This window comes from Hirundo rustica, chromosome 1 (genome assembly GCF_015227805.2).
Source record: "Hirundo rustica isolate bHirRus1 chromosome 1, bHirRus1.pri.v3, whole genome shotgun sequence".
Taxonomy (NCBI): Eukaryota; Metazoa; Chordata; class Aves; order Passeriformes; family Hirundinidae; genus Hirundo; species Hirundo rustica.
This window is the reverse complement of record NC_053450.1, coordinates 20487095-20514217: the sequence shown is the minus strand read 5'-3', so window position 1 is coordinate 20514217 and position 27123 is coordinate 20487095. Positions and strand designations below refer to the sequence as shown.

The following is a 27123-nucleotide window of genomic DNA, read 5'->3' as shown; positions in this document are numbered from 1 at the left end:
TCCAGTGGTGGATCCAGAGCACCCACTTTTATTCTGATCCAATGTAAGCCAGTTGTGCAGCTGCTTGGGCACACAATGAAGAGTTGGAATCATTTTCTCCTGTTCCTAAAAGGTAACTAGCAACTCCAGTACCACAGCTTTGTCTGGGCCCACAGCCCTGGCTCTTCCTCAGGAAATGGAATGCAGGCTGCAGGGCAGTACGAGGGAAGCATTCAGGCCAAAGCAGGCAGGGCTGTTTGCCATGCACATCATCACATCACACAGTGAAGCACCAGCTGCAGGTCTGCCAGACACCCCTGCTCCAGCCACAGCCTGGGCAAGCAGGAGGTGCTGCAGCTGTCTAGTGAGCACAACAGGGCTACATCACTTCCAAGTACTCTAAAGAAATCATCCAGCTTTCATATTTTGTAAAAATTCTGAACTGCAGTTACAACATAAACAGTAGCATGTAGCAAATCAAACTGAAATACATACTGGTGTTCAGAATCCAGGTTGGCTTTAATGGCACACTGTCTTCAAGTACAGCGAGTATTTCTGCTCTGACCACTGCTGCACTTGTAGAGAAATTGTTTTCTACTTATCTGTAAGTTAACATAAAACAACTTTTAAAGGCTGTATGACAGAATCGTGTTGGATTATCTAACTGTATGCAACTGTAGCTGCATTCAGTAAAAAAACCACACAGCAGTCTGTCTTGTCTAGAAGAGACCTCAATGGGTAAACTGAAGAGCTTATCACTGCTTGGCCTGGGTCAGCTAGTAGCTTCAGGTAAAACAAAACAAAACAAAACAGCCCAAACAAACAAAGAAAACCACAACCCCCCCCAACAAAACAACAACAAAAAACACCACCAAACCAAAACACAGGTTTCCCCCTATCATTTACTCCCTTTCCACATCCATATTTAATTACAGTAGTATTTCTTAGACTGTATCTCCTAGCTGGCTTGTAAAACGGTTCTTGACAAATCCTAACTGAGAATTTGCTTTCAAGTAACAGTTCATTAAGTTTCATAAAATCTTTGCTTTACAGTCAGAAAATAAAACTTCCTACCAGCTGGCACTCATGTAAAATACAGCTGCAGCCAAAGGGTATAAATTCTACCTCCAACTAAAGGGTTTTAAAAGTCCCTTTGTCTGTAGGATCCAGACCTCAGTGCAACACTTCAAAACCCCAAAGCCTCCTTCTCCTCCTTCCCCCAGTTTTCAAGCAGGGAAAGTAAAACTGAGAAAGTAATAAGCAAAGGACCTTGAAGAAATTGAGAGGCTGCAGTAACACAATAAAGAAATTCTGATCAGTTCAGGCAGTTCATTACTCAATGGATATTTACTTGCAGCACTCTAAGATTTACCTTTACATTATGGATACAGCTAAATGAACTCCAGTGCATTTGAGGTTTGTGTAGTCTTGTGCAGCCCTACCCTAGAGTGAGCATATACAGAACTAACAAGTTGAAAGTTAAGACTTTTCAAATAAACACTATTAAAAAAAGAGCCAAAGGTTCTGTGACAACATGCAGATTTGGACTAACTCATGCTGCCTCAGGGCACTGCATGCACACAAGCTGGGACAACCTCTCCGTGCACACCCATGCCTAGTGCAGGTTAGCTGGTTGGTGTGAAGAACTGAATCTAAGGTCATGCTCTAAAAACACACCACAAATTGCCTTTTAGCCTTCCAGGAACTTACATGACTTTCACTTCGTACAGATTGGTCAATCTTAAAACTTTTACTGTTTAACACAAAGCTGAACCAATGGGCTTGAGAAAAGAAAGCTTCTCAATTCTATCACATATACATCTATTTTATAGCTATCTGCCTAGCTCCTCCCAAAGTTAGCCTGAAAAACAGTAAAATCTACACAAAGTTTTATTGCAATCATACAAGGGATACATCACGGGTCAAATACAACAAATACTATGATGCAATTTTACATTTATTAAACTACAGTTCAAAGCACAAATTTACACATTCTAAATACACTAAAACATCTAATGAAGTCACACTGGTCTCCCACTGACATTTGATATATCTGGGCGAAAGACAATAACTTTACAAGACTTTTTCTAACAGGAATCCTTAGTATAAAAACTGTGTACTTGTATGTAAACTGTTGAAGAACCCAAGTGATGGGTTTCCATCTCCACTAAGTCATCCATTTTGTTGCATATTTAACGCTCAGGGGTTGAATGAACTTGATTTTAAATTTGGACACCATTATCTAACCCTCCCACCCCCCACTGAATTGTTGCTGTAGCTTGTTTTGCCTGGTCCCCATTACTATTACTATTTTTTCAAGTTTTGAAGAGAATGAATTGAATTCAAGATTGTTCCATTTCTTCCACATTGGAATGTTGACCAGACAAACTACAGACTTGCAACTGCAGGTCTAAATGAAGCGTTAATGCCTGTTTAAGCTGCAGTGGAAAAGCGTTCTTCCGGGCTCAGCTGAATGCACGAAGGCACAAAGAAGAAGTTCTTCATCAATGTGTCTGAAGCGATTCCAGCATCTTGCATCTCATCCCTGCAGCAGAAAAGGTCAAGAAATGTAACAGCATATTTTCAAGTTCTATTTCCCTTCAGAAAGCAGCCTCCACACAGCATTTGAAGCCAATTGCCCCTGGCCCAGCAGAAGGGAGCCTGGCTGTGCCAGAGCCTGGCACACACAGAAACGCTGCCACTCGCCAGGGGAGGGAGCACAAGGCCCTGCCTGCCTCAGCACAGGAATAGGTTACCACATTCTCCATCACCACAAGAACATCATTGCCCTTCCTGCCTACAATGGTGCCAACACTTTACGCAAGCTGCGGTTACTTGTGTGATGAAAGCTCAAAGGTTGGTATTAAACAGCTTTTTTTAAGCCAGTAAAAGACTTTACAACTGCCACAGACCTCACAGGTGAGATCAGTCAGGTATTTTGCTTTCCTTTGTCATCCCCAAAGCAAAGTAGGCATTTTATCACAGATATCAGTTCAGTTTCAGCAGTCAGATGACAGACAGAAAAAATCCACAAACTAAAAAGGGACATTCTTGCACTCAGCATTTTCCTATATTTGCCACTGAATGTAATTTATAAGTGTGCACTCCTGAGGGAAGCAAAAGCAACTTTGCCCCACTATCAAGATAGTTTTCTTACCAGTCACTGAAAGACATCATGTAGTAAATCAGTGGCCTCTGATAGTCGTTAAAGGTAGACTGTTCACCTAAGGTACCAGAACCCATATTGTCAAAGATCAGCCAATCTCCAACGCTCAACTCGGGAAGAAGACAGTTTTCCACAATTTGATCAAGCTCATCACAGGATGGACCCCAAAGGCTGCTTGCAAACAGAGGCTCATCTTCCTTGTATTTCTATATGGAAATGATTGAGGCAATTCAGGCTTCAGTTTATTGAATAAGAAAATTTTCAAATATATAGAAAGTTAATTTAATAAATAATATGCAATCACACGTACGAAGTGTGAAATATATATTCAACAGACAAGGATAGTAAGAACTACCTCTGAAGAATATAGGAGGACTCACCTTGTGAACCTCTGGGATAGTATTCAGTTTCTCAGACAATTTACTTGCAAAAGAACCATAAACACCATCATTTATGTAATATGTAAATACTGGTTCATCATCATTCCTGGTTTGCTCCACTGAAAGTAAAAAAAGAAGTTGTCTTGCATGCATGTTTTGTCATAAATAGTCCTTTTGCAATCTAACTTAAGTCAGCTGCTTTCTCCTGACAAGGGGGTTCCAAATATATTGGAATGGGAGAATTACAAGCAGAGTAATCTGTATGAGAACAGATTATAAATTCAGTTATAACATTAAGAGTGAGGCTTAATAAAATTAATACTTTCAGTAGTAACTACTGCTAAGAATTTAAATCCAGAGAAGCCGAGAAGTAGCTTGTTCTGTGATGTGATATTTTATGTTCTAATACAGAACCTTCTAACACATCATCTGTGACACACCCAATACAGGTTTAACCTAGTAAGGATACAAGAAGTGCCACATAAAAGTAACAGTGAGACAGATAACATATGGTCAGAACCCAAAAGGCATATTACAGTGTAAGAATTAGGGGATGCACTAAACACATAAACAAACTAGTCTATCCCAACAAATAATGGGCAGTTACCTGTACTGATTCGTAACACAAAACAAATCCAACCCTTACCTCCAGAAGGAAGAAGTTTATCATACTCAACAGTCTTCTTTGCAATGACATTCACTGCCAGTGTAAATGCTGATGAAACATAATAGCATCCAGGCTCTGCAATCACATTAACACCAGATTCCTTAGGAAAGTAGACATCCAGCAATGGCCTGATGACATGATTAACCTAGGAAATTGAAGTCAGAGGTAAGACCAAAGAACTCAGCTCATGGATTTATCAGATACACACACACTTCCAGTCAGCAACACCAAATGCTTACTACTCTGGTCCTCTGTTCTCTAAGAAATGCCTTTACCAGAACTCCACAATTTATAAAAAAGCATGTATGAAAACGGTCATTCTGCTAAACATTAAAGACTGAGAACCATGAGTCCAAGCACTGCAGAGTCTTTCTTCACAACCAAAGTTCAAGCTGTGGTACACTCAAGACTACAGCAGTAATTTCAGTGCCCATCCAGCACAACAGATGATGTAAAATTACATATGAACCCACAAGAATGGGGAAAAGGCCTTTTTGTGATCAGCTCTGAATAGTATCATATTAGAAACAGAATTATTTAATACTAATGTTCATATATTAAGACAGATATTTGTAGATGAACAGATATTTTGGACAAGTAACAGAACCATTAGAATTGAGACAAAAGTCCTGACTGCTGTCACTATATCACTTTCACTGTCCTGAATTCCTGGAGTCTGTGTTTAAGACAACATAACATTGTAAACTGGTATCCTGTTTTATGTGCCACTTCATACTAAAGACGGCATTTAGGCCAAATCAAGACCTTTAGCTTTCAGTTCTAAAGTAAAATACCAGAAGTTTTCATCCAGTAGCAACAGGGTTTACGATCCAAAGCAAGCTAAGGCACCCTTGCCCAAACCATGCAAGAGTCACCAGCTGAACAACAGTCAAAAATACCTTGAATTACTACTTCTAGGGTTGCTTCAGATAGTAATTTAATCTCTAACACACTTAAATCAGAATTCACCCAGGATGAACAGGATTAAAAAGTAATGATCACCTCCAAGAACTGATTACACTACCCACAATCAAAAATACAAACCCAACTAGTGGGACCTTGAGTTACTGTCTAACATGTGACTTAAACTATATTTCAGCTATCAAATCAAGCTGAAATTTGGAGGTTAAAAACTTAAATTTCTTCAAAAGTAAGTTTCAACTTCCACCACAATGCATACCTCTTCCAGCTGAAGTTCTGAACCTGTGAAGCCCCCACCAATATCCAGCATGTTCATCTTAAAGCCAAATTCTTCCTAAAATGCATAGGCAGAAGGTAAGTACATGAACAACTGTAAATGCAAAAATATTTTGTAGCTCCTTACTCAGGTTGTTTTCTGTGTATTTAGGCTTTTCAGAATATTTAGCTGAGTACACCTAATGACAGAGTAAGGGCATAGTACAGCTCCATTAAATCTAGTAGCAAAGCACTGGGATTCAATACAGGCTGGTTACACAATTCTCTGCAAGTCCCACAACAATATCAACTCCCATCTTGTGGCTTTTATTATATTCAGACAGTATTTGCTGAATAGGTGGTACATTCTGACAAAAGACAGTTTTAGGATTTCACAGATTGTGACAAGATGACTACAACGAATTTGCACAAAGGTCAGCAAGAGTCTCAATTTTATTGCCCCCAAGTGTTACCAGCCACAGCTAAGACACTGCAGTAATAAGAGTAAAAAGACTTGCAGTCTCCTCTGTTTAGTTTACAAACTTCCCATACCACAACAGATGCCAGCATACCATTGTTCAGTTTCAGTGTAACCTAAAAGCATCAGTTGTGTCCTTACAGGACTGAGATTTTAATATCAAAAATCCTTGACCCAAAGTGGGAAACTAATTTAAACAGCATGCAAGGCTACTGCCTGTCAGTAGGACAGTATTCATTACCATAATTAGGATAAAGTTAGTTTTACCTCTACCATGCATCACAAAGGCGTATTTAGTCCTTTACTAACAGCTCCATCTCCAACAATTTATTTTGCAAAGAATGTAGTTGGTTTGTTATTATGACTGGAATAGAATGGATGCTCTACTGTAGCAACTGCAAGTGTGTATAGATCTACTTACAGCCATGTCAAACACACACCGAGCATCAGATATAGCATGAATGTACGTTTGCAGATCCTTGCAAGAGCCTGAAACATGAAATCTGAAACAAATAGAAACACAGTAAATACACTGAACCATGCAGCTTCCAGACCAAGCAAATTGTTTCACCATATAAAACAACAGATGCAATTAATTTCCCAAGCATCTCAAAACAAGCTAAAATGATAATACAGCAACTGTGCAAACAATAAGCTCAGACCACCACTGCCTTCCATTTCACTGGATTTTTACTTGAGAATTGTCTTCCTCTTAATCCTAAGAATGTCCCTCAATATCCTCACCTTTGCAAAACAACAGATTCACTGAATTTTTCAGTCTTCACTATCAAAGTGTCTAAAAGTTGTTCTTCAAAGTACCATTGCATACCACCAGCTCCTGAATCCCCTCTTGCTCCTTGTCCAAAAGATTCAAGTACAGCCACATGCAGTTGGTCACTGAGGTGCTAGAACAAGTGCCAGCATTCCCATGGGCTTCCTCAACCATACACACACCTGAGCCACAGAGTTCTCCACTCCAAGTCTACTCCTTCAAGGAATGCCATTTTAAGGCAAAGGTCAGTTTCCAAGCTTACTTGCATGAATCCACATGTGGATTTTAAAATAATTTAAACAGAAACAATGCACAAGAGCCATGTGATTTTTATAAAAGTTGGTCAAGACATTATATGAAGAGGAATGTTTTTACAGTTGTATTTAATTTTTTAAGGTATCTGCAGTTTATGCTTTAACATCCATTTCAAACATACACATCAAAACATTTGTGGTTTAAATCATCAAAATCTGGCTTAATATTTTTTTATTGTCTTGATGACCCATTTATTTGTTTGGTTGCTTTCCTAAAACAGTCATGAGCATGCGATAGATTTGTCACTGAAGGTAGACAGAGCAGACTAGTGCATGCATCTTTCTCCCATATAGTAAAATATCCATCAAGCTTCCAATTAAAGCACCACAGACCATTTGTATGAACTTGGAACTCTAGGATTCATTCCTGCCATCTGCAAGTCAAAAACTTATCTGAGTATTTTGTCTTGATACGATCAAAGAGTGATATGCAACCTTAATTCTTACAGAATCTCACCCCATGTTCATCTCTTTCAATCTAACCGACTCCATGCTGTACTAGCACTTCTGTTATGATGTTTATTGCTGGAAGAATACAAACCGAGTTACCACAGAAGTTCAAGAGTACACTTAGAGAATAGGAGAGTCTTCCAAACTTAGTTTTCATACTGTCAGAAGGATTTATGATACTTAATTTCATATTGTTTTGATGTACGTAATAGTTACTTTATTTCATACTAGTTTGTGCTTGCAAGCAAAAGCTCGATTCTAAATTGAGGTGATATTTTTTATCTGGTTTTTTGGTTGATTTTTTTTAACCCTGTAAAATAGTGTCACCGTGGAAAATTCTTTTCTCTTTCACATCTGAAGTACATCATACAAATATCTGCTCAGCCAGCAGAGGACAATGAAGTTACTCACTTGACACCAACTATTTGGACTCCCAGCTCCTTAGCACATTCCATGAGGTGCCTACAGTTCTTCAGGGTGGTGCCAAACTTCATGTTCATCTCCTCACCAGCCGTTACGTCTTCTGTGGCAATGTGCAGTAAGAGCCTAAGAGAAGGGGAAGATGATTGGGGCAGTTGGTTTACATCATCAGCACATGTGAAGCCTGAAGACTGTCAGAAGTGTGTTGATTATGTTGTCAGTACTCCAGCTCCATCGATGGATGAATCAAGGCAACCTAATAATAACAATCCTGTACAGAGAAAAAACTAGCAATTAGGGGCTAAAACATGGAGCCAACAAGGACAAGGGGTTTTGAAATGCAGCAACTAAGACTCTTGTAGCAGCAAGAGTCTGTTGAGTGCTGTAATAAAGAATAACGTTACCTTCTAATCAAGCATAGTTCCTCATAAAATCAATAACATCAATATGACTTTCCCCATCTCTGTCCTCTTCCCCAGCTCAGAGGTTTCCCTTTAGTCAGACATGTATCAGATTTAGTTAAACTCAGCATCTGGAGAACACCAGGCTGTAAGCACACCCATGCCATATCACATAGCCTCCCCTTCCAGCTGAGCACGTGGACTCAGGATGAGGGGGTAGGGTGGTCAGTCCACTCCCTGCCCCTTCTTCCAGGGCACTGGAGAGCAGAGGCAGCAAGTACCATCTCTTATGCAGTGGGAGAGCTTCCTCTCTTTGATCAAAGCCCCATTTCGGGTAGGTCTGGCAAACTGCAGTGCCAATGCTGACCTTTTTCTATGTTAAAGTAACACTTGAGGGGCAAAGGCATGGTCACGTCCAAACCTCTAGAGACATACCCTCAAACCTCCCAAATTCAAACTGCTGGCCACTGACAAAGTCACATCCCCATAAGATCAATTAATTTGTCATGCAGTAAACTAAACAGAGGTGGTGTCATGACATACAGGCAGACTGGACAGAGCACATTGCAGTTAATCAGGATGGGGAGTGTAAATGAGTGGAAGAAACTGCACCCAGAGTGAAACAGCTCTTTACAAGACAGGCAACAAACAGAACTCAGCCCAGCCACTACAGTTGGCCTAAGATCTACCATGACTCCTACAAGTACTTTCCAAATGTTTTATTGTGTGTTTAAAATGCGTTTTGTGAAGAGCAAGAAGTCCTAAGTTCTCTCACAGGTTGCCCTGCAATCCTTGTTATTTTATACCATTTCATCTTGAGAAACTGATGAGCATCTCATTTCCTGCTTCTCCATTAGCCCATAAAATTCTGTCCAAAAGATCTATAGTCAGACAATATTTTGTGAAGAATTTGAAAAAAATGTGCTAGCCGTAGCAAAAAAATGTTACAAGTCAAAGCCTTCAAAATGTAACAGAAAAATTCAAATCCATAATATGATTTGTAACCTTGTGTTAAGATTAGTCAAAACCCTTCCTTAAAGACATTCAACATTGAATTTATTGAAAAATAGTTATAGCAGCATTTTAAGTGAATCAAGATATTTTTCAAGCAAAGCCCACTAAATCTGACTTCTGAAAATCTAGCAGGATTATTCCTCCTGGGTTTCAGCCAGTCAGAGCAGGACTAGAGGGTGATGTGTCTGTTTAAAGTTTGGTTTTACTTTTTATTGTTAAGGAAACATTGATTATTTACAACACCCTTGCCTCTACCTAAGTTCTTATGACACCAAGAAGCTCAGCAGTTAAACTTTACCTGGAAACATCTTAAAGATGTAATAAAGAAAAGCAATACCTAAGCACTCCTTCCCAACATTTCTCAACTTAAAAAAAAAAAAAAATTGCAATCATTTGAGTTGGTAAGTCTTCCAAAGGCAGAAACACCAGTTATAAAAAGAAACACTTCCCCCATTACTGAGTTTAGTGCAAAGTTACACAAATTTTCAGAAAAATGAGAAGAATCATATCTTCCTAAATACAATTTCCTCAGCCAAAACACACTGGCTTCATCTACACAAACAACCCAGCTCTAGCAACCACACACACGAAAAACAAGGTTATATAGTGGCTTTGACTTTTTGAAATTATGCTAAGAAAGAAAAGAAAAAAATCAGACATTGATTAAAAATTGAGCATCAACACTGAAATGACCCGGATAAGATAATTCTAATAAAATGAGGAAAAAAAAAAATCTATAAAATAAGAGAGATAACATATCTAAAAATTTTTTACATCAAATTGCATTTTTTTTTTTGGTAGAAATTGAGTTTCTTGCCCTTGGTAAATAGGAACTTTTGCAAATATTAGACAATGGGATCCTTGAAAAGAAGGAAAGAGTTTATATTACTTTTCTCTATCTCATGATACTCCCATCCTGCCTCCCTAATTTACAATTTCTCTGATCAAAGAAAAATCTGCATCTTGCTGTGGATGTTATCACAGACAAGATCTTCTTAAAGAGGTTATTAGAATCATGGAAATAAACCAACAAAAGCTAACATAACTAAAGCCATCGGTGAATAACTGGTAAAACACTAATTTAGATTTAACAGCCAGGTATAGCATTGCCAAGGCTTTCAAATCCACTAAGTATATCAGGGCCAGCAGTTTCAGAAATCATACATCACATTTTTGCAAAAATATTTCTCTCCAGTATGCAAAGCACAGACAGACTTCCATGAGGATGAAGTGTGATCACCAGCAACAGCAACATTAAATCTTGCAGTCTTGAACAAAGAAAAAAAACTCTCAAATGCCACTACCACCCCCTCCCCCAAAACACCACCCAAGGCAAAAAGAGCCAGAGTTTTGGGGGAAGGCACAATACTTTAATCATGACTGTTCAAAACCAAGGAATTTGTAAAGGATGTCAGGAATTCAGTGTCTCCAATGACATTTATGGAAAGCTATACCATTAATCACTGCAAAGCACTGTGACATTCACTTAGGCTCTGACTCCATATTTCTTAAAGGCATGGCCCAAAGCTAAAGCATTCATGTGTGCTGTGATGTTAAATGACATGAGTGCCTATCAGATCAAGAGACCATTACAAATTGGCAGCAATAAAATTGCCATATTTAACAGCCATATTATCAACTTTGATCATTTTTCTACAGAAAGCAGCTGAGCTAACACCAAAGTGACTGAAAATATAACTGGAGGTAAATTTCTCACTTTTTAAATCATGTGGAAATACATGTAGGTGTATTTAATAGACCTGCAGAATATGCCCAAACCCCAGATGGGATCCAATGCACATGGACATTCACTGGTAGCTCAGCCCTGACTTCAGCCAGAGCCACCAATATCCAAACAGAACTCCCTGAAAGACAACACTGAAGCCAAAACCGAGCAGGAGGAAGATGCATTTACAGATAATGAAATGCCAGACTTCTGAACTTTAATCACTGAAAGCTTTATGTGACGATTGCCCTAAAATAATCACTTTCCCCCAAGATTTCTCCCAAACCAAGGGCCATTGTATTAAGAAGCCAAGACTCAGTAGGAAAAGATGCAGAAAAGCTACTTTCAAAGGAGACAGAAGAATAACAGATACAAGTGAATTGTACTGAAGAAGCCATGTACTTTGCTTGCAACTCAAACCACCCAGAATACAGGCAAATTAAGTTTCCCCCACATAAAAAGCAAAACCAGAATTTTGACACTTACTTGGCATGTGGATGGTTACGTGAAATTTTCTTCAGCTCCATATCATTGTCACAAGTCATGATGTTTATCCCAGCTTTTGCTGCATACTTGATCTGAGAGGCTTGCTTGCAAGGATTTGTGTATATAATGTTTTCAGGAGAAATGCCCAGGTCTTGTACCAATGCCATTTCAGACTGAAAAAAGAGGAGCATACCCAGAGTTCGACAAAGTGCACTGCACCATCTTTCCTGAATTTTCATTAGATATGCTCTACTACCACACTAAAGAGAAAACTACCTACTGCTTCTAGGGCAGAAGTACAGATTTTTCAACAGCCAGTTACAAATGAGTTCACAGTTCAAATTTTATTTATAATCATGGCATTTAACACCAAAGACATGAATTTAAACCAGCAGACATATGAAAGAAAATAAGGCACACAGGCAAGAAAAACTTACTTTACTGGAACATGCAAATCCAACACCAAGGGTCCCCAGAATTTCGAGTACACCTGGAGTAGAATTGCATTTTACAGGATAAAATGGCTTTATGGGTGCCATCACATTCTGCCATTGTATGTTATTCCTTACAAGCTTTCCAAGATCACCAACATAAAATGCCTTTTTTCCAGTCTGCAAAAGGAAGAATAGGAAAAGTGTCTGAAATTGTAGGTTTGCTATCAAAACATACAACCCAGGTCTTAAAGGACTATGTACCTTTTTTCACCCTGCTCTTAAACTTTTAGATTTGACCTTGAACAACGTTTTTCTATTCACCTAGCAACCTGAACTAGTTTTAAAAAAATCAAAGGTAATACCTACCACTTCAGAGATATTATGAATGCTATTGACAGAAATCTGAAATTCCCAAATAAAAGATTCTACTTAAATTCCAAATGCTGATTTTATCCAAAAATACAGATTAAGTAACAAATTTCTTTCAATTTTTTATTTTCAGAAGTTTGCAGCTATTTATAGGAAGAAAATCCACTGGGATGAAAGCTTCCACAGTGTCAATGTAATTTGTATCTTATTACACAAGGAATAAAATCTGATGCACTAACATTATTTTAACATCCAGCTAAGAGCTTGTTTTAGTGAAAATCTGTCTGTTGGTATTTTAGTTCAGGAAGTCAAGTTTGAGACTGTTCACACCTCGTGAAGAATGAAGTTCAAAAGGAATTTTAAGAACTAGACCCCATGCTAAAGGTGACAGAATCAAGTACATAATCTTTAAGAAAAAGCACAGACTTTCCTGGAACTGTTAAGTTCCCTTTGCACATCTGGTACAACAGTCTTTCTCAATATCAGGCCATGATGTGGGTGTAGTGAATTGAAATGCAAACAGATCATTCCAGATTTGTTCATAATGTGCACTCAGTAAAACTACTGTAAGTGAATGCCCTACTGTAAATCAATTAAAGATCCCCAGAAAATAGATTATGGATCTGAATCGAGACAGCACATCAAATGTTAATTCTAGCACTTGACTTTCGCAGATACAAAACTCTATATGTTGTGGCTTATTTTATACAAAGTCTTTATTTCTGTTTAAAAAACACAAATAGAAATTCCATCGGGTGGAAGCATACTGACCCCCTGTACGGGTCACCAGCAGGAATGGGATCTGGAGCTTTAGATCCATGGCACAGGCCTCTACCCCTTGAGCTAAAGGAGTAAATGAAAGCAGCAGGAGGCAGCTATCCTCTGTGAGCCAGCCAGTGGTTGGAGACATGACATGTTGCCAGTAGTTTACCTATTTATTTGCTAGACAGAAAAAGAATATTAGGAATCAGGATTTGGGAATCCTACACCTGAGTTCAGAAGGCCATGGAATTTAGCTATTTGCTGTACTACAGTTGACCACTTGCACATGAATATTAGTTCTGATAAACCAAGGGAAAAGTGAACAACTCACAGGTATGGCATATGAAGAATACAGGATATGCTTAATGAAACTTCTTTTAAAGTTTGCTCTTTCAACAACTTTGTCTACAGAACAAAAGCTACATCTTCCTGCCTCCTCCTAAGAAATGAGTGAAGCCTTATTCAAAAAATGACTATTGTATATTATTCAAGTTTCTTTCCAGTTGGCTGCTAAACTTCAGTAGCTTTTACAGCAGTTTGTCTTGAAAGATAGCACCTCACAATGTGCTTGTACCAGTTTCCAGTGAAGAGAAGGGTAACAGGAAGATGTATAAATATAAACCATGATGGCCCACAGAAAATTTAAACATGGCTTTAAACTGGCTCAGCATACACATTTGTCAGAACCCTGGCATATTTTCAGGGAAGGAACAACAACAAAAAGATTCTAACTGAATATATTGACTTGGACAATTTCAGGTGCGTGTGATCTAATAAAATCTCTCGAAACAATCAGATGGGAACCGATATTTAATTACATCAGCCAGACTACTTTCCTGCTAGCCACACTCAGGAAGGTAGGAGCTGACGCCCAAATTTCCCCAACAGAATTCTGCCCAAAGCAAGAAAACAGCGAAGAAGCAGAATTAGAAAAGGAAATTGCTTTATAAGGTGAGTGAGGCTTAGCTGGCTGTTCCTCTGTTGCTGTTAGCTTGTCAGTTCTAAAATACTTTGACCTCGTTTGAAGACTTAAGGAACTAAATCAAAAGATCTGCAAAGCAAACTTACATGAGTATGTTCATAAATACAGTTGTCAATAACATCTGCAAGAGTTGCTCCTTCATCCAACAGACCAATGGAGTAATTTGCATCCTCAAGAAATCCTTTCATCTCAGCCGTATTCCACAAAGCCGACAGTCATAAACCAAGAAACACAAGGGATGGGCTTCCAAGCCTTATATCCGGGTCCTTAAATTATGCAACAAACTGCACAAAGAAAACATGTGTCAATGGAAAAAGAGGCACAAAGCATACTGCGCTGCTATTTAAAAATCAGCTTTCTACACCTGATGTCTTACAAACAGTAACACACCCTCTACAAAAACCAAAGAAGCTTTTACTCTGCTCACCCTGCATTTGCCAGAGATATGGATAGAACAATTCTACTGAAGCCAAGAATAAAACAGAAGCTGGGTACTTTAAATCTGATACTAACTTCCAGAACAAACTGATGCAAGGCTGTTCTTGAGAATTCCAGACTGTATGCACACTGATCTGCACTGAGTTTATGCAAACTATGAAAATACTGCAAGTGCAGCCTAATTGTACAAATGCCTCAGCTCAGTTCTTTTCAAGTACAGCATCTTAAGCAATGCTAGCATTCAAGTGTGCAATTGGAAGACTGCCTGTAATAGAATATTCCTGCATTTGTTATAGAAAACTTGTAGCTCATTGATTAAATGTTAGCATTTATATTTGTGTTAACATTCTAGGTTTTTTTATGCTAATTTATAAGCACCACATTTACACATTGTATCTATTAGACATTTATTTTATTGTTCTGTTCATAGCATTACCTACAACACTTAACCTTAATTGCAATAGAGGTTAATAAAAAGAAGCCACTAGGCTACAAGTAATTTTAAAAGTGATAATCTTAGTATGTAGAATTGTTATTAAAATAAAGTAACATTTACAGTCTAATTTTATTTACATCTTGCTTATCATCAGATCTTCACTGCAAATTAGCTTGGTAGTTAGTAGTTTAAACACAGTGTTTTCCAAAAGACAACCTGAATCAACACAGTCCAACACTGACAACAGTTAAATATACAGTCTTAGAATGCAGATTGACTATTTATTCACAAGTAAAAATCAGCAGACAGTAGAAAATTACCAACAGCTGACTATATATCTTAATTTGCTTTACTTGATGAATAGAACAATCTGTAGTTTCCATTCCATTAGAGTTGTGGGTCTTGTTTAAAAGCAGCTTATCAGCTTACATCAACCCACTGACCACATTTTTGTTTCAAATGTCACCTTTATGACTAATACAAGATTGATCAAAACCAGCTAGCTAACTTGATTCCTTCTCTAAATGAAGACCTAAGACTTTTTTTAATCTCTCAGCAGAAGTTGCATAGTACTTGTAAAAAAAGTGAAGGTTGCTTCCTAAAGCCACCCGCACCTAGATTTACAATAACAGAATTATTTTTCTAATTAAAAGTGTTTATAGAAACCCCAACATTACAGCTGAAACCCAAAAATACTTCATTAGGACTATAAAAGTTAAGATAATTTTGGCTTCAAATCAAAACAGGCCCATGGTATTAACTCTGTCTCGTGTTTCAGCCACCATCTCCATAGAGTAAAAAAAAAAAAACCACAATTTGCAACATAGGTTTGGTTAATGTTGTCAACAAAGTTACTTTGCTGTAGCTTAATATTACCATAACTAAGCAGCAGTTGCTCCTGCTTGTCATTATGCCAAATCAAGGGAAAGGAGCCAGCAGGGGTTTTTATATGCTTTCTGCACAACTCAAACATGCCCCCTATGTTTGTTACAAGAGGAATTTACTGCCAGGTGAACTAACTCAGGGACAGCAAGAATATTCAGTTCTGTTCAGAAGCTAAATGATAAAGACAAGTACATTGGGTAAGAAATACTTGTCTCACACATATATAGTGAGTCCTATGATTACTTAAGGGAATCACGGAGATCCAAAACAATCACGGAAAGGCAAGATAATTATCACATTGATGTAAGGATTTAATTAGTTACAAAAACAATGACTAGGTGGTAGACCATAATAACCAGAAAAGTCTTTAGTCAATCATATCTCAGTACAAGACTAACAGCTAAAACGCCTTAAAAAATACGACCAATGAACAAAAGAAGCTTGTGCACTAAGTTTGCCTTAAATCAGTCCAACAAACACAAACATCACAGTCGTCTTCATAAAATATCCATGGTTTTCAGAGGCAGAGGACCAAAAAGGTTATCTTTTTGCCCCAGAAAGAAATGCTGGCATCAGTATTTTCCTGAAAAATCTTTTTAAGGATTTACTGTATATACAAGGGTACTACTTAGCTCGATTTTAAAATTTGCTTGAGGTGTTTTTTTTGTTGTTGTTTGGGTTTTGTTTTTTTGGTTTTTTTTTTTTTCATGTTACAAGCCACTTCTTACACTCTAAAGCATGCATACAGTCAAGAGTCCCTTCCACCCCAGACCTATGCTACTAGAAGGTCTCAGCACACCCACTGAAACCAGCCAGAGCCCTGAACAGATTTTTAGACTCGCCAGGCACACAGAACTAATGGCTTTTACCTTGTATCTCACATGAAGCAGCTCAATCTAATCAACTGCACACTCTTCCTCTTTGAGTGTGGGTGTTCATCTGAGTTACAGTGGAGTAGATTTAAGCTAGTTGTCTAGTACTCTTAAAAGAAAGGCTTTTTTTCATAGTTAATGACTGTGGTGCCAATAGCTTTCAGACAGATGGTGTAGAAGAATACTTTCCTCCAAAAGCTGCCCCTTTCATTTTGGAGAGACTCAGTTTAAGTAAAGCAAGGAGGGAGGATTCTTTACCACCAACTCCCCAAAGCCACCACCAACAAAAAGAACAATTATCTAGTAAGTTCATTTTAATGAAGATTATTTCCTAAACAAGATTTGTCTCCTGCTCATTCATCAAAAAGCATCTTATGGTCAAGAGGCAGGGATCAAAAGTATGCTAGTACAGATTCAATGATAGAAATTGCAACATACCATAAACAACCTGATATAACCTCTCCCAGGCTGCTGAACAGTGATTGCTTTTTCTAAGCACACCCAAGACATGGAAGCTTTTCCATTTAACATAATTGATCTAGCAGGGAAAAAAACCCTAATATTTGTTTAACTACTGCCTAATTTCCCCTTTTTTGAATAAATTACATCTCTTCAGTCTTGATAGGAAGGGCATTCTACAAAGAAAAGACAAATTCCTAGAAGCACTGCTACAGGCACCACTACAAGAGAGTGGCTAGAGAAACGTTTCTTTAAGGGGTTAATACCTTACAGTAGGATTTGGGACTCTGCTGTCACCTTATTCTGTCCTGACTGGTTCTGCCTGAGGGGGGAGGAGAATCAGCTATAAAATTTCCAGAAGGAAATCTAAAGGACAATTTAGGACTTTTTAAAATGTCTGTAAGATGAGTCAGAAATCATTAGAGTACAGAGTTCACTCCTTGCTGGAAATGCTGACTTGCTGCAAGTCACTATTTAACAGACTTGGTGTGGTAACACCACCCATTTTCACACCTGAAATGTTAGTCTGCACAATGCTCCAGGACATATATTTTAAGTCAAACAAAAGCTGTCAAGTGGTATGAGACTTCTACATAGGCATGTAATTGCTTTCTTTGAAGTAAGCATTACATCCTCAGGCTCTTTAACACAATGAGTTCCCAGATGAAGAACTCTTAGATATTAAGTGTACATATTTAAACACTGCAATTACTGCAGACATCTGGAAAAAAAGAAAATTAAAATTCTCTGAACAGTCTAAACACTTGCTTGTAACATGCAAGCATCCATAACACACACAACTTTCATTTTTTTCTTTACGTTTGAATAACGTAAATGTATTGTTTGGCCTAAGAAAAGAATTTCAAAGCCCCCAAACACCCATAGGTTTGGTTCTTTCATTAAAAACTTCCTTGACAAAATATGTCTCTGCAAACCAGAGAGGGTCCAAATAACGTCTTTCAATCACATCTTATTAGACAAAAGTGTTTATGACATAATTATGCTGATGCAAAAATCATAAAGGGCTAAAAACACATTCTCTCATTCCTTGCAATACTAGTTCTTCAGAGGTAATAAATCAAAAAAAAAGAAACATTTTGTCACTGACACTGGCAATTCATTACAGAATTGGTACACTAAGAAAGTAGAAATGCGAGTCCTCTGTTTTCAGTGCAGGAAATACCTATTTATAATGGGAGTATCTTTTAAAAAAACATTCCAAGACACCATTTCACCAATTTGCATCACTGTAATTCAGTTACCTGAATGCAGCTGATGGAAATGCTGAAACAGGTGTCTTCTTTTGTATTACTTAAGTTACCTCTCAGTACAAACCACTGAGGGTCATAAGTAGGGCACCTGTACAGCTTAGGTCAGTTGCATCCCACGCTATTCTCTCAGCAACATTCCACACAGTTAAGTGAGCAATGTACAAAGAGCAATTCTGCTGAATCAAGGAAAGGGGGTAGATACTGAAAAAACAGTGCCCCATCCAACATCTTCTACAGGAACAAGAACCTCCTTCTGTATTCTTGGAATTTGAATACATTATTCAGACCCAATAAGCTCACAAAGCTTACAAGAGAGTAATTACTCTTCTAAGTGCACATACACTTCATGGTACCAGATCAGCACTCCTTTTCCAACAAGGCAAAGAGTCACTTCCCTATCCTATCTTCTTCCTTGCTCAGTGTCAGTATTTGGCCTCCCACTGCCCCCCTGAGACTCCCAACTCCCAGCCCTCCTGCTCCCTCCAGCTGCCACCAGTTCCATTTAAACAAAGTCAAGACAGCTTCCAAAGTTAGCCAGCCCAGATAGCTACTGCTTCCATTGGCATAGACAGGGCTTGTTAATACATCAGACTTCCACTGCTAATTCCCATCATTTCTGATCAACCAGATGTGGCAATAAATAGAAGAGATTTTAAAGGATCAAGACTTCAGGCCACAGCTGCCAGACTGCTCAGGGAGTGAGAGTTTGAAGAGCAGACAGAACTAAACCCCAAGTCTTCCCCTGGCCAGTATAACACAAGGAAAAAGTGAGATGGAGAGAAATATAAAAAGGAAGCAAGTTTAATGCAAATGTAAGTACATCTTCAGACAGAAGATTTTTATTTTAGTTCCACTGGAACATAACACCCAACATTATTTATACAACTATATTTAAAAGCTCACTTGACCTTCTTCCCATTAAATCACTTTGCAAGTTGAACAAGATTCAAAGTACCAATTAGCTCTCTAACTTACGTCTTAGCTGCATTTGAGGCAATGACCTGTGCTTCGGCACACCAAAACAGGTACAGATTTCCTGGCAAACACTACTGCTACCTACATCACCACTACATTCAATACTGAAATACTTCTACTGTGTACAGTACATTATTCCTGAACACGTAATAGATCCAACCTCAAAATAAACACACATTATTTGAACATTCAGCTGCAAATAAAGCAAATCCAGTGGCACTTCCATTCTAGGGCAAACTATACCTTTCACTGTTTGTCACAGCACAGGAGTCTGCCAGTTAGAGAAGGAATATCTCGAAGTGTCAGAACAGCCTTCACCTCAATAATAAGACCTTTGTCACAGCCAAAATTCTCTTCAGAACAGTTTTAGAAATTAAGATTCATTTATAGTACCTTAAGATTGCATACTTTATTCACTCCTTTCTCACAATTATTCTGCCTTTCCTACCTTTTTACTACTTACTTTACTCTGGTTCAAGTGCAAAATGTCATGAGAGAGTTCTAGCCACATAGAGGAGTGAACCAAAACTTAAACTGAACGGGAGAAGCAATTTTCTCAGCTATTTTGCTTATAAAGATCACATCTAAAACATAACAGTGATATTCAGAAAATTCTCAGTGTTAACTGAATTCACTTGAATAGAGTATTCAACTACAAAGAACCAGATTTATGCAGTTAATTCAGTTAAGTTTCAAACAAAACAAAAATAACATAACCTCTGGAGATAAAGACAGAAGTCAGGATAAACCAAGCTCATCCTGTGCCTCAGCAATTGAGGTATTTTCAAAGAACAAGTTTATCTACATTAAGTACCTTATTAGGAGGCATACAAACACAACTGGCATTTGGAATCTTTGTGGTCTTTAAAAAGTACCTGGCTTAGTAAGATATACTTTACCATTTGCAAGGTCTACATTAAAAAGCATTCCATAATTTATAGCTACTAAGCCAAACAAAAACGCCTTCAGCTAGACAGGAAAAAAGTATCTCTGTACAAATAATACTGTATAAAGTCAGCTTAAATGCATTTATAATATCTGACTTAGGAGTATTGTTAAAAACCACATAAAACTATTTTAAGTTAACAGAACATTATAACCACACACATTTCAGAGTTTTCTCTGCTCCTTAAGATCAGCTAAGTGCATTCATTTGTTTCCCATTATCATGGTCTTGTTTTTCTTTAATAATTATTTGCCACTTCAAAATATAAAGGCATTTATAATTGGTACACATTTTCCATCCAACAGTAAATTCCACATTCTACTGTAATCCCACTACAACTATTTGTGGAAGCGGATAGTAATTAGCAAATAATGGAGACAGGCATTTGGGAAGGCACACCCTTCATGAACAGCCTTACCTACTGTTTACAATAGCAAATTTTAACTATTTCAGTATAAACTACTCCAAGAAACTATACAGTACTCAGCAAGCCATGAGCTGATGTTAACAGTCAAGCAAGTCTAACTTATGACTTCAGAATTATCACTGAGAGACTGAAGTTACAGTCAGTTTTATTTCAGGATTTCTGCAACCAACAACCCTAATTCAGAAAAGTAGCTTTATTTACCAAGTTTACAGCAGAACTTCATCAGGTAATTGCACTGAGAAAGGTGTTAGGTGAGTAAAATTTTTAGTCCCCCCCCACCATCCTGAATGAAAGTCCTATGTAATTTTGATAAGCTATATCCAGACAGTTATCACAAAAAACATACAAACTGTATTATTGCAAGTGCTTATCTTCCTGCTTACAGATGAAGAGACTTACATGGACAAGTTAGGAGATGGAACCCTACTATCATCAGCTAGGTTCCCAAGGTGGCTCAGCGTTGAAGTCGAACTGCTCTCTATAAAGCACTTCTCCTAAGCCCTCTGGATAGTTGTAAACTTGATCAGAGATTTTGCCCTGTAGGGAGAAAAACACAGACAAAAACAAATTTCATAACAAGAACTGAATAAAATCTTTATAATAAAACGTGTAACAAATGCCTTTTCAGTAGCTTTTAAGGAAACCTGCAACACCCCACCGTAAAAGTTTATAATCACATCAAACACCCAGTTTTCAAGAGTTTATGTAAACTCTGAGCCAAAACTAGTCAGATGTACAAAGAACGGCTGAAACTGCTTGTTTGTACTTATCTTTCACACTCAGAATGGGAAGACTTTCAAACTAATGGCAAAGAGCTCTACATGATCCTGCTGTAGGGTAGTATGCCTTAATACTGGACTACTGTCCCAGAAGTGTTTTTAACCCTGTAACCACTGCATTCTTCCCCTCCCCACTTCCTTTCTATTTTAGAATTCCCTTGCCACGTTCCTTCTCCCTCTGCTGTGAATGAATACGGCATGTGGGTGAAAAAGCTATGTGGGTGAAAAATAGTGCTTTATATAGTGAAACTGAACACCACACAGACTAATCCAGAAATGAGCAAGACAGTAAAAACAAAGAAACTTATGCTTGCCTTCAGGAATGAGGAAACATTTCAGCTGGCCCTTAAATGCTATTAGAGACATCACAACAGCAGCAAATTAAAATATAAGGCTAGATTACTTGAGGTAAAGCAATCACACAAATCAGTACAATGAACATAAAAGCAGTTAAGGAAGCATTTATCAGCCCTGGTGAGAAGTTATTCCTCCTAAAAGCAACAATAATTTTCATGGAATTAAATACACTACTAAACTGGCCACGTGTAAACTGAGAATACAACAAAGCTTCTACAAATTCACTGTGATATATGGCACAAAACATAGAATGCGCCAATCTATTGTAAAAAACACACCCTTTGCTACTTTCATTATTTAAGTAATACTACATGGGCTGACTACAAAAGCCTGACTTCTGAGAATCATCCAACACAAAAGATCATCTTCACAGCTACGTTCGTTAAACTCCTGAAATATCCTTTTCCACTTATTCTTGCTATTGAAAAATTAAACTAGTACACTCTTATGAAGTACTGCATAACACACAGAGGTAGTGCAACTTAAGGGTAACTGTTTCACAGCAACTCCCACAGAGCAATCCCTGCAGCTTTACCACGTAAATTAGCATTTACTAGCATTCAACATTAAAAACAAACCTCAGTGCTTCAAAATTGAAATTTTACAGAATTTTGCCAGTTAGAATTAATGCATATGCATGATATTTAACCATACCCTCTTATTTCACTAAAGCAAGAAGTCAGTAACATTTAGTTCTGCATACAACAGTTTTACAAAAGGAAGGTGTTGCCAACTTTTAAAATTAAGTTGTAGTTACACTGTTTCCTACTGCTGTTCTGATTATACTCAAAAATACATACAAATTTTCCAGTGATAGGAATTACATTTACCTTCCTAGCCAACCAAGTCATTAAACACAAGTGCTTCTAAGGAGAGCACATGACCTTCAGTGCAAAACTTAAAATGCAGTGATTCAGCCAAATATCGCTTGCAGTATTTTGCCAATAAATATTCTGACATGTCCCAAGGAGGAAAGTTTACAGTGGAAGTTCCTGTGGAGCAGGAATGAAACCCAACAATTTTCTGTAGCAACAGTCAACTTTGGGCTCTGCTGAGTTCTATCTTTAAGAACTTATTTCAAATGAGAATTATTTATCCAAAGGATCTACACAAACATACACAAAATAGTTTGACTGTTCTCTTTTGTGCAACTTTGTCACTTCTAAACACTCAGAGGAAAATGATACAATTTGAGCCTTTCCAATCATAGTCATTTTAGACTGCTTTAACCAGCAGAAAGAGGGATTTTGCTGTAGTGTGGCAGAGCTGGGCTCCCATTTTAAGAAGAAGTGTATTAGATGTCCATAACCCGTATGGGCAAACCCAGTTTTCCAAAAACTGCATGTTATCAACCACAATGAAGCATTCCTTGTTTATGGGTTTTAAAGCATGTAGAAAAGTATTCTTTGCTAAGCAGCGAGCTTTGAGTTGTGGAAATAGTCAGCAAAGTAGCTCTGCCTTTTAATATTCAAGTGACATCTATATGCATGTGCCTATCTACCATCTGTTGGTATACTCTACTACCAGGTTCCTGAAGTTTAACTACAGCTCAAGCAACAAGTCACAACTCACCTGAGGACCCAAATAACCCCACAGTTGTCTACAGCACATAGTTTTGTCAGAGCACCTGCATCCCTGCAGCAAGCCCTATAAGTGCCCAGCAGGGCTGGGCTTTTTCCTGTTCACTGGCCCTCTCACCTCCCCATGTATGATGCCAACAGGCCTACAAAATGAGGCACCAATTCATTTTCTTAAAAAAAAATAATCCACTGCATCTGTTTCTGAGAAGAGACCCTTTAGTGGTCTGAGCTAAAATGTCATTAACCAAACCCTAAAAATCTAGAACTACAATGACCTTGTATATTTACAACAAGCGACAGACTCAGAGGCACCAAAGTTACTCTGGTTCACAGAAAAACCTAGGTATTTTTGAGTTACAGTAAGCCTCTTCCAGATCAGGGAGGAGACAGTGTGGCAAGGGGATCCCCGTGGGGGATCAGGTCCTGAAGGAAGCACAGGTTCCCAAGTAGTCCTCCCATACACCATACTCTTGCTCCTGTGCTACATCAGTATTTAGAGCTGAAATTTACCATGATACCCAAATTAGTGCACTACACAATTAAGCCTTGCTTTCAGGAAGGGATGGTCTTAATTTTCTTCTGGAGCACTCTGTCTCCCCTTTATTTTGGAGAGATGGAATAATTTCCAGCAGCACTGCTGCAATCACACACCTGCACCAGCCTCCCAGGGAGCAGTGAGAGGCACAAGCTGCAGGTCCAGGGGTGGGCTGCAGTGCTGAAAGGCAGTAATCCTGCCTCCAGTAAAACTGTGCCCACAGGAGAAACACTCCCACAGCTGCTCACCACCGAACAACCGACCCTCCCCCTCCCCAAGACCCTCCTTTTTCTGGGGTTTAACAGCATTCCCCAGGAGCTCAGTGCCCAGCAGGAGGGATGGGGGAGTGCAGGCCGGCTGGATGCCTGCCGGGGGTCTCGGCCTGCAGGAGGCAGAGAAGGGAGCTCACCACAGCCAGAGGCACACGGGGAAGGGGCTGCCTTGTCACAGGCATCAGCCACAGCAGCAGCATTGTTCACACGGTGACAGGAAGGAAAGAACTAGACTGGACCAGTCCAGACTGGAACAAACCCCTCCTACTATCACCATTATTCACAACCCCCACCTCCCCCCCCAGCACCACGGCCTCCCACGTTTATCCAAGGAAGAATAGTGGGCAAGTGCAGTGTCTTCAGAGACAAAAATCTGGCAGCCAGAGAAGGCAGAAGAAGTGGGGCAGGACTACCCCCCAACCCACTCGCACACAAGAGACCAAATCACATATCTGACTAGATGGTAGGCAAATCTATGCCATTTTATCGGACTTCACACCACGTTTTCTTTCAGAGTGGCTATAACCGACTGGGACTACACAATTGTATCCTGGTTAGTCACCGGAGACTGCTGCAGAGGTCTGAAACGCAGTGCTTCTCTTGCCTACAGGCACAAGGCAGCTGTGCAGGATTTCGTACTGCAGTAGATGCACTTCAGAAAGGCTCAGAAGGTTTAAGTTCACTTTCTTCCCTCTTCACACCACAACCAGGTAAACCCCAGCACACACAGGCATCTTCATGGGCTCAGACAGATGACTAGAAAAGACCTGCAGTGCTGTCTAGTACCCAGCCATAACAGCATCCTCTTCAGCCTCACCACAATCCTGTGCTTGCACCTTCCGATGCATGGGTCCGCTCACTCGCCGCGTGTTCAGCTTTCAGCTCCCCTACCACCGGGAACAGACACCTCTACTGATCTCTCACCACCGTAACTCTGCTGACCTCCTACCAAACAGGGAGCGGCACTGCAGCCAACACACTTACACTCCGGACACCCCAACACTCAGGTGCACACACTTTACACAGACAAATTCTGCTGGCAGCTGAGCAGGAACCAGACTCTCTTCTCCATACTTTCCAAAAGCCACTGGTACACCAGTGGCCAAATGGACCGCAATAGGCTGGCAGAGGCAGCCAAGCCAAAAAGGTTGAGCTCAACCAAGAGACCCCCCAAAGGTGCCTCTGGCGGCACCAAACCTACTACTGCTACACTAAGGGTTTGACCAAGGGTAAGGGTAAAGGGTGCGCCGTGAGATGACCAGGGAACTATTCCCGGGCAAAGGGAGGGGACTGCTAACGGAGGGAAGTGCTCCCTTTCCATATGCCGGGTAACCCCACGGCCCTTCTACGTGAACGCAGTCCCGGAAAGCGTCACTTGTGCAATACCCTTACAATTCCTGCGTTGCTCTGACAGCCGGCGCTGCCACCCCGCTCCTCGGCGTGGCCCTTGCTCACCATGCCGAGGGGGACAGGTGAGCAGGCCTCGTGCAGGCGCAGCTCAGGTGAGGGGGAAAGTGGACCATGGCAGCGGGAGCCTGGATAGATAACCACGCTCACAGAAGCACAACATGGCCCCTGAGAAGCAGGCCAGGAGACGCCGCGGCCATGCCACCAGCACTTCTCCGGCCTCTGCCCCCGTCAGGCTGCCCAGCGCCGATGCCGGTCACACACGGCTGCCCCCGGGGGCTCGGGGAGCTTACAGCGTGTGGGTCACACGTGGAAGGGGACCCCACAGCACCGGCACCGCAGCCTGCGTTCCCAGCCCAGGCAGCTGCCAGAGGGCACTGGCAGCCCCTCTCCCTGCGGGATCCAGGCGAGGACGCCCCTCGCCCCCCGCTCGCAGGCAGGGGCGCCCTGCGAGAGGCAGCAGCGCCGAGTGGGCGCGGGTCTCCAGCCGCGGGCACTGCCCCGGCTGTGAGGGGGAAGACACCGTACAGCCCCCCTCCGCAGGAATCCGCCATGTTAGGGCGGCCGCCGAGCCCCCGCCGCCCGCGGAGCCGGCGGCCCCGCCGCTCTTCCGCGTCCCGGGGACTGCGGGAGAAGGGGACCGGCGGCACCGCCGCAGCGTTCACCCCGGTGCCCGGCCCGTGCTCCCGCCCCGTCACCGCTCGCACGCAGCGCTGTCCGCCATGTTAGCGCGGCGGCCGTTGACCCTCCGCCCGCCGCCGCCGCCACCCTCCCGGGTGCGGGGGTCTCGCTGCCCGCCCGCTCGGCCCCCGCACTGCGGCCCCGCACCGCCCGGCGCGCCGGGGGACAGGGGGAGCTCGGGCCCTGACTCATTCCGCCGCTCTCCATCTGCCGCTGCCGATGGCAGCCGGTCTCGCCCCACGCCGCCGGGCAAAGAAAGGGCTGCGGGAGGAACGGGCCCCATCTCCAAACCTCCCCGGCAGTCCCCGCCACAGTACTGCCCGGCGGATGCCTCTCCGCCCTTTCCCGGCACCACGACCACCGCTCCCCGTCCCTCCCTGAACTGCCCCGAGCTGGGGGAAGCCCCTATCGCTCCCGCCCGCCGCCGGTGACTACGGACGCTCCAGCCCGCTTCGGAGCTGGGGGTGGGCGTCGCCACTGCTCCCGTCTCGCCGCCTCCCCCACAGACGGCCAGACCCCCAGGACCCCCGTTCTGGTACTCACGTGAGATAACGGCCCGAAAGATTTGGTAAATCGTCTTCTCTTTTTAGGCGGAATTTTTAAAGAGGGATGTGGGAACCTACAGCAGAAATACAGGCGGCGGCACCGGCGCCTTCCAGGGCCATAGGCTGCGGGGGCGGCCGGCGGGGAAAGCGCAGCGCAGCGCTGGGACCAGAGGGCACAGGCGGAGAGAGACAGAGCCGGAGCGGGCTGGGGGCTGCGGCAGCGGCGGGCGGAGGCGGGAGCGTGGCCGGTGAGCTGCGAGGGAGCGAGCTGACACACAGGGC

General features: G+C 41.0%; 1 protein-coding gene across 2 annotated transcripts; it reads right to left on the bottom strand.

Annotated features, from left to right (window-relative positions):
* On the bottom strand, positions 1-27123 carry AZIN1 (antizyme inhibitor 1). Of its 2 annotated transcripts, XM_040058329.1 has the most exons (12): positions 26840-27123; positions 21085-21222; positions 14063-14260; positions 11867-12040; positions 11430-11602; positions 7794-7928; positions 6268-6349; positions 5373-5447; positions 4172-4337; positions 3526-3644; positions 3137-3351; positions 1-2524 (listed from the first exon to the last, which is right to left on the bottom strand). In XM_040058329.1, the coding sequence occupies exons 3-12, from the start codon at positions 14162-14164 to the stop codon at positions 2413-2415; spliced, it is 1353 nt and encodes a 450-aa protein (XP_039914263.1). In that variant the 5' UTR covers positions 14165-14260; positions 21085-21222; positions 26840-27123; the 3' UTR covers positions 1-2412. The 2 variants fall into 2 exon arrangements, with proteins under 2 accessions (XP_039914263.1, XP_058275867.1); XM_058419884.1 differs by lacking the exons at positions 14063-14260; positions 21085-21222; positions 26840-27123 and adding an exon at positions 13004-13150.

Coding starts and splice junctions, on each gene's coding strand:
- AZIN1 (XM_040058329.1), bottom strand. CDS start 14,164: ATGAAAGGATTTCTTGAGGATGCAAATTACTCCATTGGTCTGTTGGAT. Junction 7,929..11,429: donor CGTAACCATCCACATGCCAA/GTAAGTGTCAAA, acceptor CCCTTCTCTTAG/GCTCTTACTGCACATTGCCA. Junction 3,352..3,525: donor CTATCCCAGAGGTTCACAAG/GTGAGTCCTCCT, acceptor ATTTCCATATAG/AAATACAAGGAAGATGAGCC.